This window comes from Mycothermus thermophilus, assembly GCF_041956435.1.
Source record: "Mycothermus thermophilus strain CBS 625.91 unplaced genomic scaffold VTJ04scaffold_7, whole genome shotgun sequence".
Classification (NCBI taxonomy): Eukaryota; Fungi; Ascomycota; class Sordariomycetes; order Sordariales; family Chaetomiaceae; genus Mycothermus; species Mycothermus thermophilus.
The window spans coordinates 2,513,333-2,528,836 of NW_027191433.1; the positions used below are offsets into that span (position 1 = coordinate 2,513,333).

General features: G+C 54.6%; 1 protein-coding gene across 1 annotated transcript; it reads right to left on the minus strand.

Moving 5' to 3' along the window:
- Positions 1–128: 128 nt before the first annotated feature.
- On the minus strand, positions 129–15,039 carry VTJ04DRAFT_10470 (uncharacterized protein; the record flags this gene model as incomplete). Its single annotated transcript, XM_069358213.1, has 4 exons — positions 129–266; positions 320–8,675; positions 8,729–8,802; positions 8,854–15,039. The coding sequence occupies 4 exons, from the start codon at positions 15,037–15,039 to the stop codon at positions 129–131; spliced, it is 14,754 nt and encodes a 4,917-aa protein (XP_069215204.1).
- Between the last annotated feature and the right edge of the window lie 465 nt (positions 15,040–15,504).

The following is a 15,504-nucleotide window of genomic DNA, read 5'->3' on the forward strand; positions in this document are numbered from 1 at the left end:
AATGAGGGCAGAGTACTAATAATCTATCGACTTGGGAATTGCTAAAACAGTAACAAGGAACAAGAACTATGTACAACACATAACCCCGGGCTCCGCAATTCCCGGTGTAGTAGACCAAAGGAAAGAAGTCAAACAATCCCCTGTAGCTCCCTGACCAGCGCATCGATGAGATTCACTGCCCCATCGTTCCCCAACCGCCCCATCGAACCAAACACTCCGATAGTCAAGGAATCGTCCTCCAGCGCAGCCTCGATATCGATTTGATCCTGCTTACAGTCAATAATGCGAGCCATGTATCCATTCTTGGGCTGGTACCTACCGGGAAAGCATCCCGAACAGAAATTTCTCCGATGTTTGGCCAGCCGCTCTCAGAAAGCGGTTCCTTCACATCAAGATCATCCTCTGGATCCCCAACCGATCCAGTAGCAAGCTCAAGCTTGATGTCTCCTTCCGTGTCCTCAGTCTCACCAGCTGGCACTGAGAGGAAGTTGACAAAGGAGTCCACAACCACTCCTGTCCAGTCCCTGATTTCCCACAGCCCCACATCAATATTTTCCGGTGTCGACACCGCATGAAGGTCCCGCTGAATTTCATGCGCCATGCCTATGAGCTGCTCAGGAGCATCTTGTCCTTTCAGCAAAACGCGCAGTGGAAGCAACCGAAGGCGAGGCCAAAACCGCGTTCCCCGATCTTCCGAATTCGAGGCGCGGTTGGCAAGGTATATCCCAAACACAACGCTGTCGCGGGATTGATTCCGCGCACCGCCCGTCGCAGCGAGGACTTTGGCGTAGACAGCGAAGAAAAGAGCTTGGAAGCTTGTCCCGGCGTCTTTGCACAGGGCCTGGAGCTTAGCAACGTTGTTGATAGCCCCTTTCTTGAGAACGTGTACCCTGTTCTCATCGGTCCCCTTCCGTGATGATCCGGCATTGCTGGGCGGCTGGGATTCAACCCCGTCCAGGTATGCCGTCCAGACCTTCTTCCTCGCCTCGCGTGCGGAATCAGAAAATTGTGCAGTTGCCCAGTCGAATGCCCCGAATTCCGAACTGAGCGGTTCAACCGGGCGTCCGGCGCAGAGGGCTGCAAACCGTGTCATCATGGTGGATAAGCTGACCGCATCGTACAAGGCATGATGGATCTTCAATCGCAGAACCCATCTTTCCGCGTCCCTGGTCACACAGAGGCAATGGTATGGTTGTCGGAGATTGCCGTTCCTGTGACGTTGCCATTGGGTCTGCCCAGGCTTCGGGGTCTCCGGTCTTTTGAGTGCCGTTGGACGCAACACCAGCTGACAAACAGGGAATTTGAGGGTGTCAGTCGTGATAAAAACGGATCTGAGGATAGGCAGGTCGACTTCGAGTGTTGTCCATGCGCTGACAATGGCTTCAAGCTCAAGATCCCCAGGCAAGGTGTAGGAAAAAGTTGCGTAGAAGACCTGTTGATTGGTGTTCTGCCACACGGACAGCATGTGAATTTGCATTGGCGAAGCCGGTAGACAGGTTTCGACATCCCACGGTTCAATCCCGGCGCGCTTAAATATCTTGGGAAGACTGTTCTGGATACTCAGTTCCACGTCATTCGTCGATTCGTCCTTGGTCACCATGTCCATGGGCACCTCGGGAAGGGGCGAAAGATTTTGGGACAGTCGAGAGATCTCGGAAATGGACAATCCTTTGACCACATCTCGGTACGGGATGCGGAGCCCTTGCTTTCGGAGGAGACCCAGAGCCTTCAGCGCGGTGATCGAATCCAGACCCAGATGGTAAATGTTGTTGCTTCGCCGAATGCTTGTGGCTGGCATCCCGGAGACGTATGCGAGAACATCGCGGATGGCTTTCTCAACAGGCGACCACCCTCCCGTATCCTCAGCTGACATGGACTCTGTCATGTGCGGAGCGCCATCATCCCGTACGTTCGTCTGCATCGAGATACGCCCAGGAAATTCCTGCTGGAAAGAACAGAGTTCGGCCACTTCTGCGTCTGCTGAGTCCATAATTCGCTGGAGGAGTTGGTCTAGCTCGAGAAGGATCCTGGACGTTTGAGACAACGAAGCATAAGCCCCGTCGCAGGCGATCCGCCAAACAAGAGCCAGCCCTTGGACCTCAATTTCGACGCAAATCGGGTACTCGACCGCCGACGTCCCGCCAACGGATCGCATCAAAACGTCTGGCTCCTGGCTTCCCCTCGAACTCACAGAGCGCTGGACTAGGAAGAGGGTGTTGAACAGTGGTCCGTCGCAGTTGGCAAGCTTTTGCGCCTCCCGAAGAGGAAATTGCTGGTAAGCCCGGATGTTTGTGGCATTATCTTGCATACTTCGCAGCCAGGAGCGAACACTGCCGTTGAGGAGGCTGCGGATAGCGACTGTGTTCATCGTCGGGAAAACCAGATCCTCGAGTTCCTCGGTGTCACGACAGGACAGGACTGCCCCAAAGGTGACGTCCCGGGACCCAGTTCTTGCCGCCAGAAAAGCAGCCCAGCAAGCATGGCTCAGTGTTTGGAGGGTGATGACACTGGCCCGACAAAAATCAGAGATTGACGAGATGGGAATGGAGGAGACAAGCTCGTCTCTGTGTAGCACTGGCTCTTGGCCCAGACCGACACTATTTGCCGGAAGAATGGTCGGGGGAGCATCTCTCAACATTTCCGACCAGAACTGATGAGCGGCCTGGCCTTCGACGGATAGGATAACCTCCAGATTCTTCAGGTAAAACTGCAGGCTTGGGGGTTCGTATCGGCCCCAGTAGGCGGCACGGACTTGCTGGTGGATGAGACCAAGGGACCATCCGTCGTACAAAACATGGGCAATAGACAGCACGAGGTAATGACGGTTGCCGACGCTGGCGAAGTGTAGCTGTAGAAGATCAGACTGGGTAACTCCTTTTCGAGCCCGGAATGTTGCGATCTCGCAGATTTTCGTGAGCTCCTCTTCGTTGTCAAGGCTGACATCGGCCATGTGAACCGAAGGCCTCTGCGAGATGACCTGGCAGTATGTGCACGGAATCGATGGGTCCTCAACACGCAAGAACCGGGTCCGGAGAATCGGGGAGTTCGCGATTACAGCAAGCCAGGCCTGCTTGAGTTTGGCAACATCAACAGAAGAAGCCAGTTCCATGATGTCGTGATTGAAGTACAGCTTGAAGTCCGACTCGACCATGCCGATGACCATCGACTCCTGGAGCGCGGTGGTGGGAAGCACAATGTCATCGTCTGAGATCCTCCCAGCAAGATGCCGTTGTAGCGAGTCGAGAAGCCGAACATGCTCGCCGTTCCCACCGTCCACGTAAAGATTTTCCCTGGGGTGTTGGGCTTCCTGAGATGCCACATGTTGAAGCACCGATTGGATAGTCTGAAGTTTCATGAGCTGGCTGGGTTTGACATTGAGACCAGAGCGTTTGAGCCGTGCCGAAAGCTTGATCACATCGATGCTGTCAAGTCCCAGAGCGAAGATAGGTGTTGTGTCCGTCACTGACTGTGGGTCAACGTCGGCCAGGCTGGACACCTCTCGACGGATGAGTTCAGCATGCTCCGACCAACCGAAGGAGCCATATTCATCTTTGCCGCGTCCATTCCGAACCATTCCATTCGTTGGTCCTTTCACAGACACTCCGTTGGTGTCATGCGGAGAGTCAACTGGACTTTCATGAAGGGCCGGAAACTTCGTGAAGCCAAGTCCCTCAACGCCGTTCTCTGGGTTCTCAGCCATGTCATCCAATGCTTGCTCGAACGCGTTTAGCAGGTGATCAAGATCCGTTGTTGCCCTCCCACGAGCAACCAGAAGAAGGTGGAGGCGACCACTGGCATCTAAAGTCGCTTCAAAAGCCAACGGGTAATCGGCATTCGGCTCAGATTCTACCATGGTCCAAAGTTGATCATGCCGAGATGCTGATTCGACCTCACGCCGGAACGAAAACAGCGTATCGAACAGAGGCCTGCCGCTCGAATACCACTTTTGGATGTCGCGAAGCGGAGTGTGCTGGAATGGAAGGACAGTAACGTTGAAGCTGTGGCATTGTCGGATGAGGGATGCCCGAGTTGTCCTGCCGTCATCGACAATCCTGGGATGGAAAGGGAGAGTATTGAACAACGGCCCGACGACATTCTCCACGCCGTCCAAGGCAATGTTTCTGCCAGAGAAAATGATGCCGATCGTGGGATCAGAGCGTGAAAGGCCAGCCAAAACAATGATCCACGCGGCCTGCAACAAGGCTTGATGAGTAACACCGAGGTTGGTCCTCAGCGTCTCAAACCGGTCAAACACAATCTCTCTGCGAGCGGTAGTCACTGGCAGGCCAATGTTCAACGGTGAGTCGGGAACCAGGCTTGACCCCTCCAAGTGCTTCAACCAGAAATCCTTGCTGTCACTGAAATCCTGCAAAGGACCGTGAGGGAGGGCGTCGTAGAATGACGGGGCTGCAGTGAAATCTGTCCCCGCCGCTTCACCACTGAAAACCTGATATTGATGGGCAAGTTTGTCCAGAATTAGGTCGAAGCTGTTTCCGTCGTAGAGACCGTGGAAGATGTGAAGGATGAGAAAGCGGTTGGTTGGCGTCTCAATCACGAGAACTTCAGGAGTGTAGGATGCGGTCTCTCTGACCCGGGCGACCCATGAAGCCCGAGACTCGCTGATAGCATCGTTGACAGATTCTTCTGCGTCCAGTGACGTCACTTCCCAGACGACAGAGGCTCGCCTGGTAGCCACTTGAACATGTCCGTCAGCTGTGGACACAAACCTCGTCCGAAGGATTGGCAATGAATCCACAACATGCCGCCACGCCTGTTCAAGAATCTCAAGCGCCAAACCCGGAGCAAGTTTGAGCTGAAAGGTGTTGAAGTAGGCATCCTCCGTCAGAGACCTGGCGAGCATGCCTTGCTGGAGTGGTGAACAAGGGGCAATGTACTCGACCTGCTCCTTGGTAACGCCCAAGTCATGAAGGACTAGTGTCTCGTGTTGACGGTGGCAATCAAGGATTCGCTGGAGCGCAGCCGTGACTCGAGAGGCGTTCGGTCCAGAAGCCTCCGACTCCAATACACTGGCAAGATCCCCAATGACTGGATGCTGCAGGATTGTCATTGGGGTAGCGCGGTGAAGGCCCTCCTTCTTCAAAGCCCGGGAGAGCCGCAAAACAGAGATAGAGTCGATCCCGAGGTCATAGATGCTCGATCCCGGTGTAATGGCAAGAATGTCAACACCTTGCATCGTCGATATTGCGCTCGCTATTTTTCTGGCCACGGGACTAAGATCCATGCCGGTTTGGGTTGTTGCCGAAGAGAGCCATAGTAGCTCCTCTTGATCCAATGAGGCAAAAAAAGCTCTCAGCTTCTTCACTTCTGCCTTGTTGTTGGCGGATAGCGGGATGGCGGGGAGCTGAAGAACGTAGGTTGGCACCATGTATCCCGGGAGCTTCTGCTTGCATGCGTCCTTGGCAAGACGACAGAGGATGGCAGCCTCAGGAGCCCGGACGAGACTTAGGCTATCCCGGGATGCTTTGCTGGATGTCCCATCACCGGAAACAATGAAAGACACAAGGAGATCCTTCTCCTGCGCTGAGTTCCGGACCACCAACGTAGCGACGTCCTTTACTGCCGGAACCCCCTTGCGAATTGTGTGGTTGATCTCACCAATCTCGAGCCGCTGACCCCGGAGCTTCACCTGGTCATCCGCTCTGCCGAGGAAGTCAAAACATCCATCATGGAGAACACGAACCAAGTCTCCGGTGCGGTACACCCGCTCTCCAAATTGCTTCAGAATGGGGAACCTCTCTGCGGTCAGGTCGTCTCGATTCAGGTATCCCTTGCCCACCAAACGGCCGGAGACACACAGTTCACCCACTCCACCCCTGAGAACAGGTTGCTCGGTGCCCGGCCTCAGAACGTACGAACCGACGTTGACAAACTGCTGCCCGATGTTCGATGCCCTGCCTTCTGTCGGCACGCGTGGGAAAACAGTCACGCCAATGGTGGCTTCAGTCGGACCGTAAAAGTTGTAAATGACCCCCTTGGATCCCCACGCATCCAAAATCTCTTGCTTCAACGCTTCACCACCAGTGATGAAAACTCCTCGGCAAAGGCTCGGCACGTCATCTGGATGTAGAAGCCGTGCAAGGCTGGGGGTGAGGTCAATGTGCGTGATTCCAAGTCGTGCGATGCTTCCGGCAAGGTCCTCCAAGATGAGGTCCCGGGGAGCTGAGACAAGGGTAATTCCGACCGACCAGGACCAATACTGCTCGAGAACCGAAACGTCAAAGTGCAACGACGCGAACTGCAGCCATCTGGAGTCACAGTCCCAATGGCCTTGGAATATGTGTTGGAACGCGAGCATGCACTGGACTGCATTGTCGTGGGTGATCAAACATCCCTTTGGTGTCCCAGTTGTCCCGGAGGTGTAAAGGCAATAGCAAACGTCCTGTGGTATCAGTGGTCTGGAAAGAATCGGGGCCGTGGTAGGAAGGGACTCGAGAGTCTCTTCGCTGATGGAAATCACCGGCATGCAAGCACTCAAATCTAGACTGTCCCGTCGATCAGGGGACGTGAGAAGCACCGATGAACCGGAATCTCTCAAAATGAACTCGTTCCTGGAGCGAGGTGCGCTAGGGTCCAAGGCAACGAACGCGCAACCTGCCTTGAGGATGCCCAGGATAGAGAAGTATGCCGCCGGACACTTGTCGAAGTACACTGCAACGATCGCCCCGGTCTCGGTATGAGGGCGCAAAAGATGCGCAACCCGATTGCCGTTGTCATGGAGTTGTTGATAAGTCCACGTGCGTCCGATGGGTCTGTTCTCCCAGAATCCGTCAACGAAGTGAAGGGCGGTCGCAGTCGGCGTGTCAACAGACTGCCGTTCGACAAATTGATGAAGAAACTCGATTTCTGTTGGAAGTTCGGGGATCTGAGGGGGCAAAATGGCGTGAATTTCCGGCTTGGACACACACAAGTCCGCATCCACCCCCTCCGGGCGAAGGGCCAGGTGCTGAACCATCGCATCATATTGCCTCAGCAGCAGCGAGGCTTGTTGCTCTGGAAGCACGTCGCTGAAGAACGTCACGCGGTACTCCAGGTGATTGTTGCGCGGTTCAATTTCCAGGGAGATTGGGTAGTCGGTGTTTGGGTTTTCATCAGTGACCTTCCAGGGGTATTGTGTAGGATGGGTGGACGCAAACTTCTGGTAAACGAGCAACGTGTCGAACAGTTTGACGTCGGAAAGCCCTAGAAGGTGCTGGATGCGGGATAGAGGCTGGTGATGCTGCCTGGAAAGGGCAGTGGTGTAATGCATCATATCAGCCAAGAGCTCCCAGTTGAAGGCATTGTTCCGGGCGATGACAGGAAGCGTTGTGATGCAGGGAAACACTGCGTTGCTGGTTGCCTCAGTGTCCCGGCCAGCAAAGACAACCCCAAAGACAACCGATTCCTCTCCCAAGTATGCCGATAGGGTGCGAACCCACGCGGCTTGAAGAACGACCTGCATTGTGTGTCCTTCCTTCGAAACAGAGCCCTCAAGGTGACTCAAGGGAACACTGCTCCTGGCCTCCTTCGTCAAGACATGCCGTGATGGTTGGCGTAGAGGAGTCATGATCGGGAACGAGTTCACAACCGCCTTCTCACGCTGAACCTTCCAGAACTCGGCGGAGTCAGAGGCGTTTCGACGGACCGTGTCAAGGATGTCAACGACAGCATCCTCTGGTAGAGTGCGGGGGGTGATGGGTTGTCCTTTCAATGCTGCGGAAAGGGCGTCTAGGATCATGCCCAAGGACTGCGCATCGTAGAGGGCGTGGTGAATGGCAAGGTGCATCGTCGTATGCTCGCTTCCTGTCACCAGCGCAACGTTCCATAATCGCAAATGAGGCGCCTGAATCGCAGCCTGCATTGCCTGGACACGCCAGACATCGAGATCGAATGTATCTGCGTCTTCAATGTGCACATCAATGGCAGCCTGTGCACACTGGATCATGGCAAAAGGGGTTTCGCCTTGTTCTAGGGGGATAATCATGGTTTTGAGGATCGGATAGGCCTCTGCGACGTCCCGCCATGCATCTGCCACGGCCTCGGCACCAACATCAAGGTCGAGTTCAAAGGCGATGGAGTTGAAATAATCTCGCCCGGAGCTGAGGAATTGGGCCATCATCGCACACTGCACCGGCGTGCACGGAAGAACGTTCTGGGCATCGTGAATCGGAACGCCCAAAGCCACTGCCTCTGAGACCGCTTGGGACCGGAATCCGCTGATGTCGTACCGAGGTTCTGCTGCGTTGGACGATGTGTCCTGGTCGTCGATGAACCGGGCCAGGCTCTCACAGGTAGGGTTGTTGATCACATCGGCTGCAAGCACTTGATGACCCAGCTTTCGGAGCATGCGAGCGACCTGAACAGCGCTGATGCTGTCTAAACCGAGGTGGTAGATGCTTGTATGTCGGCGCACCTGGGTCAGCTCCGTGGATGACACGGTCGAGAGTACGGTCCGCACTGCACTTTCTGTCGGTGTCCATGTTTCAATGGATGAAGTCTGTTGAGATCGGACGTCTTTCGTTTGGGGTGCGGAGAACTCGACAAAGGATAGCTTGTCAGCCAGATGTTTGGGCAAGTTATCAAGAGCCGCATGGGACCCAGGAAATATGAGGCACCGCCCCAGGGCGTGAAGGAATAGGTTGAAGACCAGCCCAGGAATGGCAGAGGCAAGTGGTTGACTGTTATAAAATCAGCACTTGCCGAGACCACCACCATTAATCGAGAAACGCACCGGCTCGACACGTGAACCTTCACAATCATCTTGTCGATGGTGACGTCGGGAATGACTTCGCAGACAAGGGGGACCTATGCTGGTTAAACTCTATCTCTGCTGAACGTTCGGCCCTCACAACTCACATCCATCTCGCCATCGTCCTTTTCCATAGTCCAGATGTTCTGATCCAGTGGGCGAGGTGATTGCTGCAAGAGCAGAATAGTGTCGAAGATCAGGGAGTTGTGCTGGTGGAAAGCCCATGACCGAATACGCCGAAGCGGGGTGAACTGGTATCGCAAGAGCTCAGCATCCAGGCGCTGAAAGGCTTTCATGACGTCGATATTTCGACTCTTTCCGGCAATGCTCATTCGGACCGGGACAGTGTTGAAACACGGCGCAATGAAGTCGTCGATTCCCTCGATCGGTAGAGTGCGGCCGTTGAACACATTCCCGAAACAAACATCGTTTGAGTGAAAGAGAGCCCCGAGGACAAGAGTCCATGCAGCTTGGGTGAGTGAAAGAAGCGAGACACCTAACTCCCGAACTCTGCTTTGGATCTCGGAGAGGGCCATGTCAAACTGTGATCTCAAGTCTTCTGAGTTAGCTTCGATCAGGTGGGTGGTGATATCTCGTGTTAATTTGGGCGTGTGGCCCTCAAAATGTGTCTGCCAAAACATTTCAGTGTCTTTCGGCAAGGACCTGCACGCGGAGAGGAATTGGTCGTAAGAAGTTGCTGGAGGTGGGAGAAGACAACCGGAAACGTATTGCTCAACTTCATGGAGGAGCTTCTCGATGGCCACTCCATCGTAAAGCGCATGATGGCAAATGAACGAGAGATAGGTATGGCCTGCGTGGCTAACGATGGCGAATGAGACGGGAGGTTCCGTTGAATCGAGAGCGGGGAAGAGATGGTCGGCGTGCTGGGATATCATCGCGTCCAAGCCATGTTGCTGCTGCTGCTCCGGATTGAGTGTGACCCAAGGGGTCTCCCATTCTCGCAGGATCACTTGCAGCATCGGCCACATAGGGTCATCGGTTGCAATGAAACAAGTTCTGAGAATATCGTGGCGGCAGATCATTGCATCCCAGGCCGCCTTGAGCTTCTCGATGTCTCCGTTGACCCGGAACAGCATGCGGTTGACGTACTGGTCTCGGCCAGTTGATGCCGCAAGCATTGCCTCCTGAAGGGGCGTGCAAGGGAGGATCTTTGTGAATGGCGTCCCGAGATCTTCAAGTCTGCGTTTTGCACTTTCCAGCACCGCCTCCGGAATGAGGCGGCGTTCGCCAGACAGGGGCTCACCGGACGCAACGTCACCTACAACTCCATTCAAGGTTTTCGCAAGCCTTGCGACCGTGGGGTTCTGCAGAATAACTGAGATCGGAATGCGAACTCCAAGCTTTGCATGCAACTGTCTCGATACCTGAATGGCTGAAATAGAATCCAATCCAAGGGTGATCAGGGAGGTCCATCTTCCAATGTCGTGCTTGTCAACGCCAAGCGTGGCTGACAAGATTTCAGCGATCCGATGTTCGACTGCGGACCATTGCTCGCCGTCGCGGGCATCATGTCCGGCTCCATAACTAACAGACGTCAACTGATCGCTGCTCAGGTTCCGGTACTCTTGTTTGAGTCGAGTCCTATCCAGTTTCCCAGATGTTGTGATAGGCAAGGCCGAGACCGGGATGAGAGCCGAGGGAATCATGTAAGTTGGAAGCCAGGATTCAACGAACCGGAACAAACTCCGGATCTCAGCTGCGAGAGGACCACCAAGATTGAGAACTCGAAATTCGGTCCCTTTGTGCTGACGAGGAACAAAATAAGATATGATCTGATCGCTCGAGCCCGTGTCTTCCCCCCGCAGCAGCAGTGTCGCGCATTCGGCCCCATCCTGTGATTGCCGGATGACCTCAGTGATCTCGTTCAGTTCCACGCGCTGGCCCCGGATCTTAACTTGCTCATCTGCTCGCCCAACAATCACAAGCGAACCATCCGGCAGCATGCGACCAAGGTCTCCGGATCGGTAAATGCGCCCAAACTGAGGGTGGTTGATGAACTTCGTAGCTGTGAGCTCATCGGCGCCAAGATACCCCTGAGCCACTTGGTCCCCACCAAAACAAAGTTCTCCCAGACAACCGATCGGAAGGAGATCAAGGCTGTCCATAGCCATGACAAACGCCGACGTGTTGTCAAAACACCACCCCAGGTGCTGCACGACTGCGCCTGGAAGCATCCTCTTGACGGAGCAAATGTTTGTTGTCTCGGATGGACCGTATCCCTGGTAAAGTTTGCCCGCCCACTTTCTTGCCACCGGCTCCGTCATAGGCTCACCAGCGGTGACGAGAAACTCGACGGAGGGGACCTTGGTCGGGTCGACAAGAGATGCCACCGTGGGAGCCATGCTGAGATGTGTGATTTTCATCTTCCGAATAGACCTTTCCAGGTCCTCAAAGAGCGTGTCATTTGTGGCCGAGCAGAGGCACATGCCTTGCGTCCATGCGAAGAAAATCTCAAAGACGGACACGTCGAAGGCTTGGGAGCATGACTGGAGAAGCTTGGAGTTTTCTCCCACAGGGTAAATCCGAGATAGCACCTCAAGGTTGCTAAGAATGTTTCGCTGGGTAACACAGACTCCCTTGGGGACACCAGTACTGCCGGAGGTGTAAATGACGTATGCCAAACGATCAGGGTCGGGTGCGCATTTGATGCCCTCCATGACTCGAGCCCCGAGATCAAGCCCTTGGATGTCGAGAAAAGCGCATGATAAGCCTCCCTCTAGATTTGCTCTTGTCGCGGTGTCGACGAGGCACAGCGAGACGTTCGCTTGTTCCAGGATGGTGGCGATTCGAGATCGAGGAGTACTCGGCAAAAGAGGCAGGTACGCATTGCCAGTTTTCAAGATGGCGAGAATGCCCGCGTAGAGTCGGATCGACTTCTCCATCACAATGGCAACGACTCCACGGTCCTGAGGCCACAGGTGGTGGATACGCCATGCGATATTCTCAGCCATACGGCCAAGCTCCGCAAAGGTGATCGTGGTGGTGCTGAGCATCCCATCTGATATATGGTCTGCAAAACACACAGCGTCTTTGTCTGGAAACCGTTTGATAGCTTGCTCCACGCTGTATGCCAAATCCGGCACTCCTTCAAACGTCTTGGGGATGGGGTTGAACACGGAGAGCTGCCCCTGAGCGAAGCATGCCCGGAGGGAAGTGATCTCTGAGTTGAGGTGTTCGAGCATGAATGGGATCATCACCTGAAGCAACCCACCCATGGCCTTGATCTGTGCCTCTGGGAAGACATCGGAGTGGTACGTTAATCGCACTTCAAATCGGTCACTTGCCGGCTCAACCTCGACCAAGAGCTTCGTTTCGAGATAGTCTTGCTGCCTGACGACCGCGAACGGGCCTGTCTTCCAGACTTTGCTGTGCAGAGATTCTTGGTAAACAAAGGCAACGTCGTAGCATGCCTGTCCTGGTGGGATTCCAGCCACACTCTTGATCTCTGCGAGCGGGAGAAGGCTGTGTGCGAGTGTCGAACGGTTTCCCATGTGGACACTGAGGATGAGGTCCTTGATCGTACGCAGCACAGACGTATCAACCCGAAGAGGCACTGAAGTAATGCATGGCCCGATGATATTCTCAATGCCTGTGATGGGCATCGTCCTCCCAGACTGGATCCCGCCGATGACCACGTCCTCGCTACCCAGAACGGATCCCCAGAGCCATACAACAGCCGCTTGGAAGACACTCTGTGGGGCGCACTCGATTTTCTGCATGGCAGTGTTGACAATTTCTCGCCTGAGATTCACCGTGAAGCTCGATGAGGCGACGGTAGATGAGGTAACAACTTCCGAGCGCAACACCGGCAGCGCATGGGGTTGGTAACCGCGGAGGCTGCTTGCCCAAAATTCCCTGGAAGCATTACACGCCTCGTTGAATGACTGTGAGTGGAGGTGTCCAGTAATTAGTCGGAACTGTGGTCTTGGTGCCGGCTTGCGTCCTTGAGCCAGCTCGGCCAGGTCCCCCAGGAGGAGGTCAAGCGACCAGCCATCGTACAGGGCGTGATGGATTTGCAGTACAACTGCCCCAACGCCATGGCCTTCGCGAGTTTCGATTTGAACGTGAAATGGCAACATCAAATCCGAGTCAATGTTGAGTTCAAAGTCGCGTCGAATCTCGTCACAGATGTTTATGCTCGCCTCGTCGAGAGTGCTGAAAATGACTTGCAACAGCTCCCCGTCGTAGTGGACAAAGCCAGTGCGCAGTATTTCATTTGAGCGAGCAAGCTGTTGAAACCACCCGCGAACTGACTCGGGAGAAAAGCCACCAACGACCGCGAGCTCAATCCAGTTGCAGTACGCTCGGGGGTTTACCGCCGTCTCAGCAAGCATGGCCGCCTGCAACGGCGTGCAGGGCATGACGGCCTCAACGCGATCGGTGAGCTTCGATAAGGACGAGTGGTTGGCAAGGACGATTTGCAACTCAAGGTTTATGGCGTCTGCCGCCTCCGGAGTTGGTCGCGAGGTCGGACCCGTGGCTCGAGATCGGAGAAGAGTGGCGATGCCGGACACGCTCCGCGACTCTAAGATGTCGATGGCCCCAACATCAACACCTTTTTTCCTCAGAACTGAAGCAAGCTTAATAGCTCCGAGTGAATCAAGGCCCGCCTTTGCCAAGTCCTCAGTTGGATCGATTTCAACGCCCACAACCTCCTGTGTCAAAGTGTGTATTTGCTTTTCCAGTTCGTCCTTGAAGTCGAAGCTGGTTGATCCCCGAGGAGTCTGCGATTTGTAATTAAAGACTAGTGCTTTTCTGTCCACTTTGCCAGAGGCAAGACGCGGGAAAGCCCCAACGACCACAATGTCCGTTGGAAGCATGAACCCGGGTAGCCATTGTTTGCACGACTTCATGACTGCCGCAGACACAGCCTCAGCAGGATCGTCTGTGGCACAAAAAAGGACCAGCACGGCATCGATCACAACAGCCACGGCACCATGGCAGGCGGATACCCTGAGCGCCGCGTGCTCAACTTCTCCGAGTTCCATCCGCTGACCACGGAGCTTGACCTGCCCTTCTGAGATGCGACCTAGACACTCAAGCCTCCCGTCTGGGAGCATCCTGGCCTTGTCCCCGGTTCGGTACAACCGACCATAGGGACTGTTAATGAAGGCTGCCGTAGTCTGTTCGGGCCGGTTGAGGTATCCATCGGCAAGTTGATAGCCGCCAACAGCCAACTCTCCAATTTCTCCCTTGGGCAATACTTCAATGTCTCGGCTGCCGTCCACTCCTTCCTCCGGTATCCTCAAAACAAACGCTGAAACTGTGTCCAGGGGTACCCCGATGTTGCTGACCGGAGAGTCGTGAGAGGCTGCAGGCTGGAGCGTACAATGAATAGCTGCCTCTGTAGGTCCGTACATCGCCCAGAGCATGCTTGGACGCTCGTCGCTGCCACCGAACTCCTCAATGACCGGATGGGTAAGCATCTCGCCGATCGTCAACAGCAGTCGAAGATTAGGCGCCTTGTCCCGCTTCCGCAGGAGACTCCCCGCAACGCTCGGCGTCAACTCGCAAGCATCCACGTGCATCTTCCGAATGACCCCTGGAAGGTCGTTGAGCATCAAGGGACGATGACAAGCCACCAGTGTCTTTCCGCGGATCAACGGGAAGAATATCTCGAAGACCGAAACGTCGAATGTGGGCGCAGCGAACTGTAGAAATCGGGAAAAGCTCGGGATGTGACGGGCATGGGCCAACAGACTCTGCGTCACGGCGTCGTGGGAAACTCCAACGCCCTTCGGCGTGCCGGTTGAGCCTGAGGTATACATCACATATGCCAGATCCTCAGGTCTGGGTTGCCGAAGATGTTGACATGGTAGGTTCTCTTCGCAGGTTCCGTCGTCGATGATCAAAATTGAGTGGTTTCCCTGAGGCACCTTGCTAGCCAACTCAGGTGTCGTAATGACAAGGTCAGCTGCCACATCCTCCAAGATGTACTTGGCACGCTCTGAGGGGACATCCAGGTTCATAGGACAGAAAGCTCCACCGGCCTTTAAGATGGCCAACAAGGCAATGTAGAGTTCAGGGCTCTGCGGAATGAGCACAGGGACAATGAACCGCGCTCCTTCCGGACGTTTGACGACGAGCCCCGAGATCCTCCTAGCCAGGGCATCGGAAGCACGGTGTAGCTCTGTGTATGTGATGGATAGCAGGTTACCGTCTGTGCCCAAGAACTCGATGGCCGGTTGTCCATCCTGAGATTGTTGCGCGACAAGATGATGAAGAAGATTTGGTCCCGGAAGCCGAACGGCTGGGTGGTTCACGACAGACATGTTGGTGCTGGGATGTCTGTGTATCAGAACCATCCTAGATTACTTTTCGAGAAGATGGGTGTAAGTTGCCAGGTCCTAACCTTGGGATCCGGGAGGACGTGCACTGGGTCTAACCATTCTGTCTTTGTAAGCATGCCGTTGACTTGTAACTCGATGTCTAAGTGACAAATTTCCTAGCTGGGAAACAATCGTGTACGCACACCTGGAGGCTCAAATCGCAATTCCGATAATGAGGCGTTGAGCAGGGCTGACGAAATAGAGACTCCCTGATTGGATGGGGACAAGCGAAAGGCGAGTAGAGCGAGGTTGATTTGTTTCCAATGGCGAATAATTGGTCGAATAGACGCAGAAGAAATGCTTGCTTTTGATGTGTTTGTAGCAAGAGGTCCTGGTCGTCAGTTTATGATAGATTTCGGTGCCTGGTACTAGGTTCCTAGGGCGGGTCATGCAGTAAGTATTGGAGGT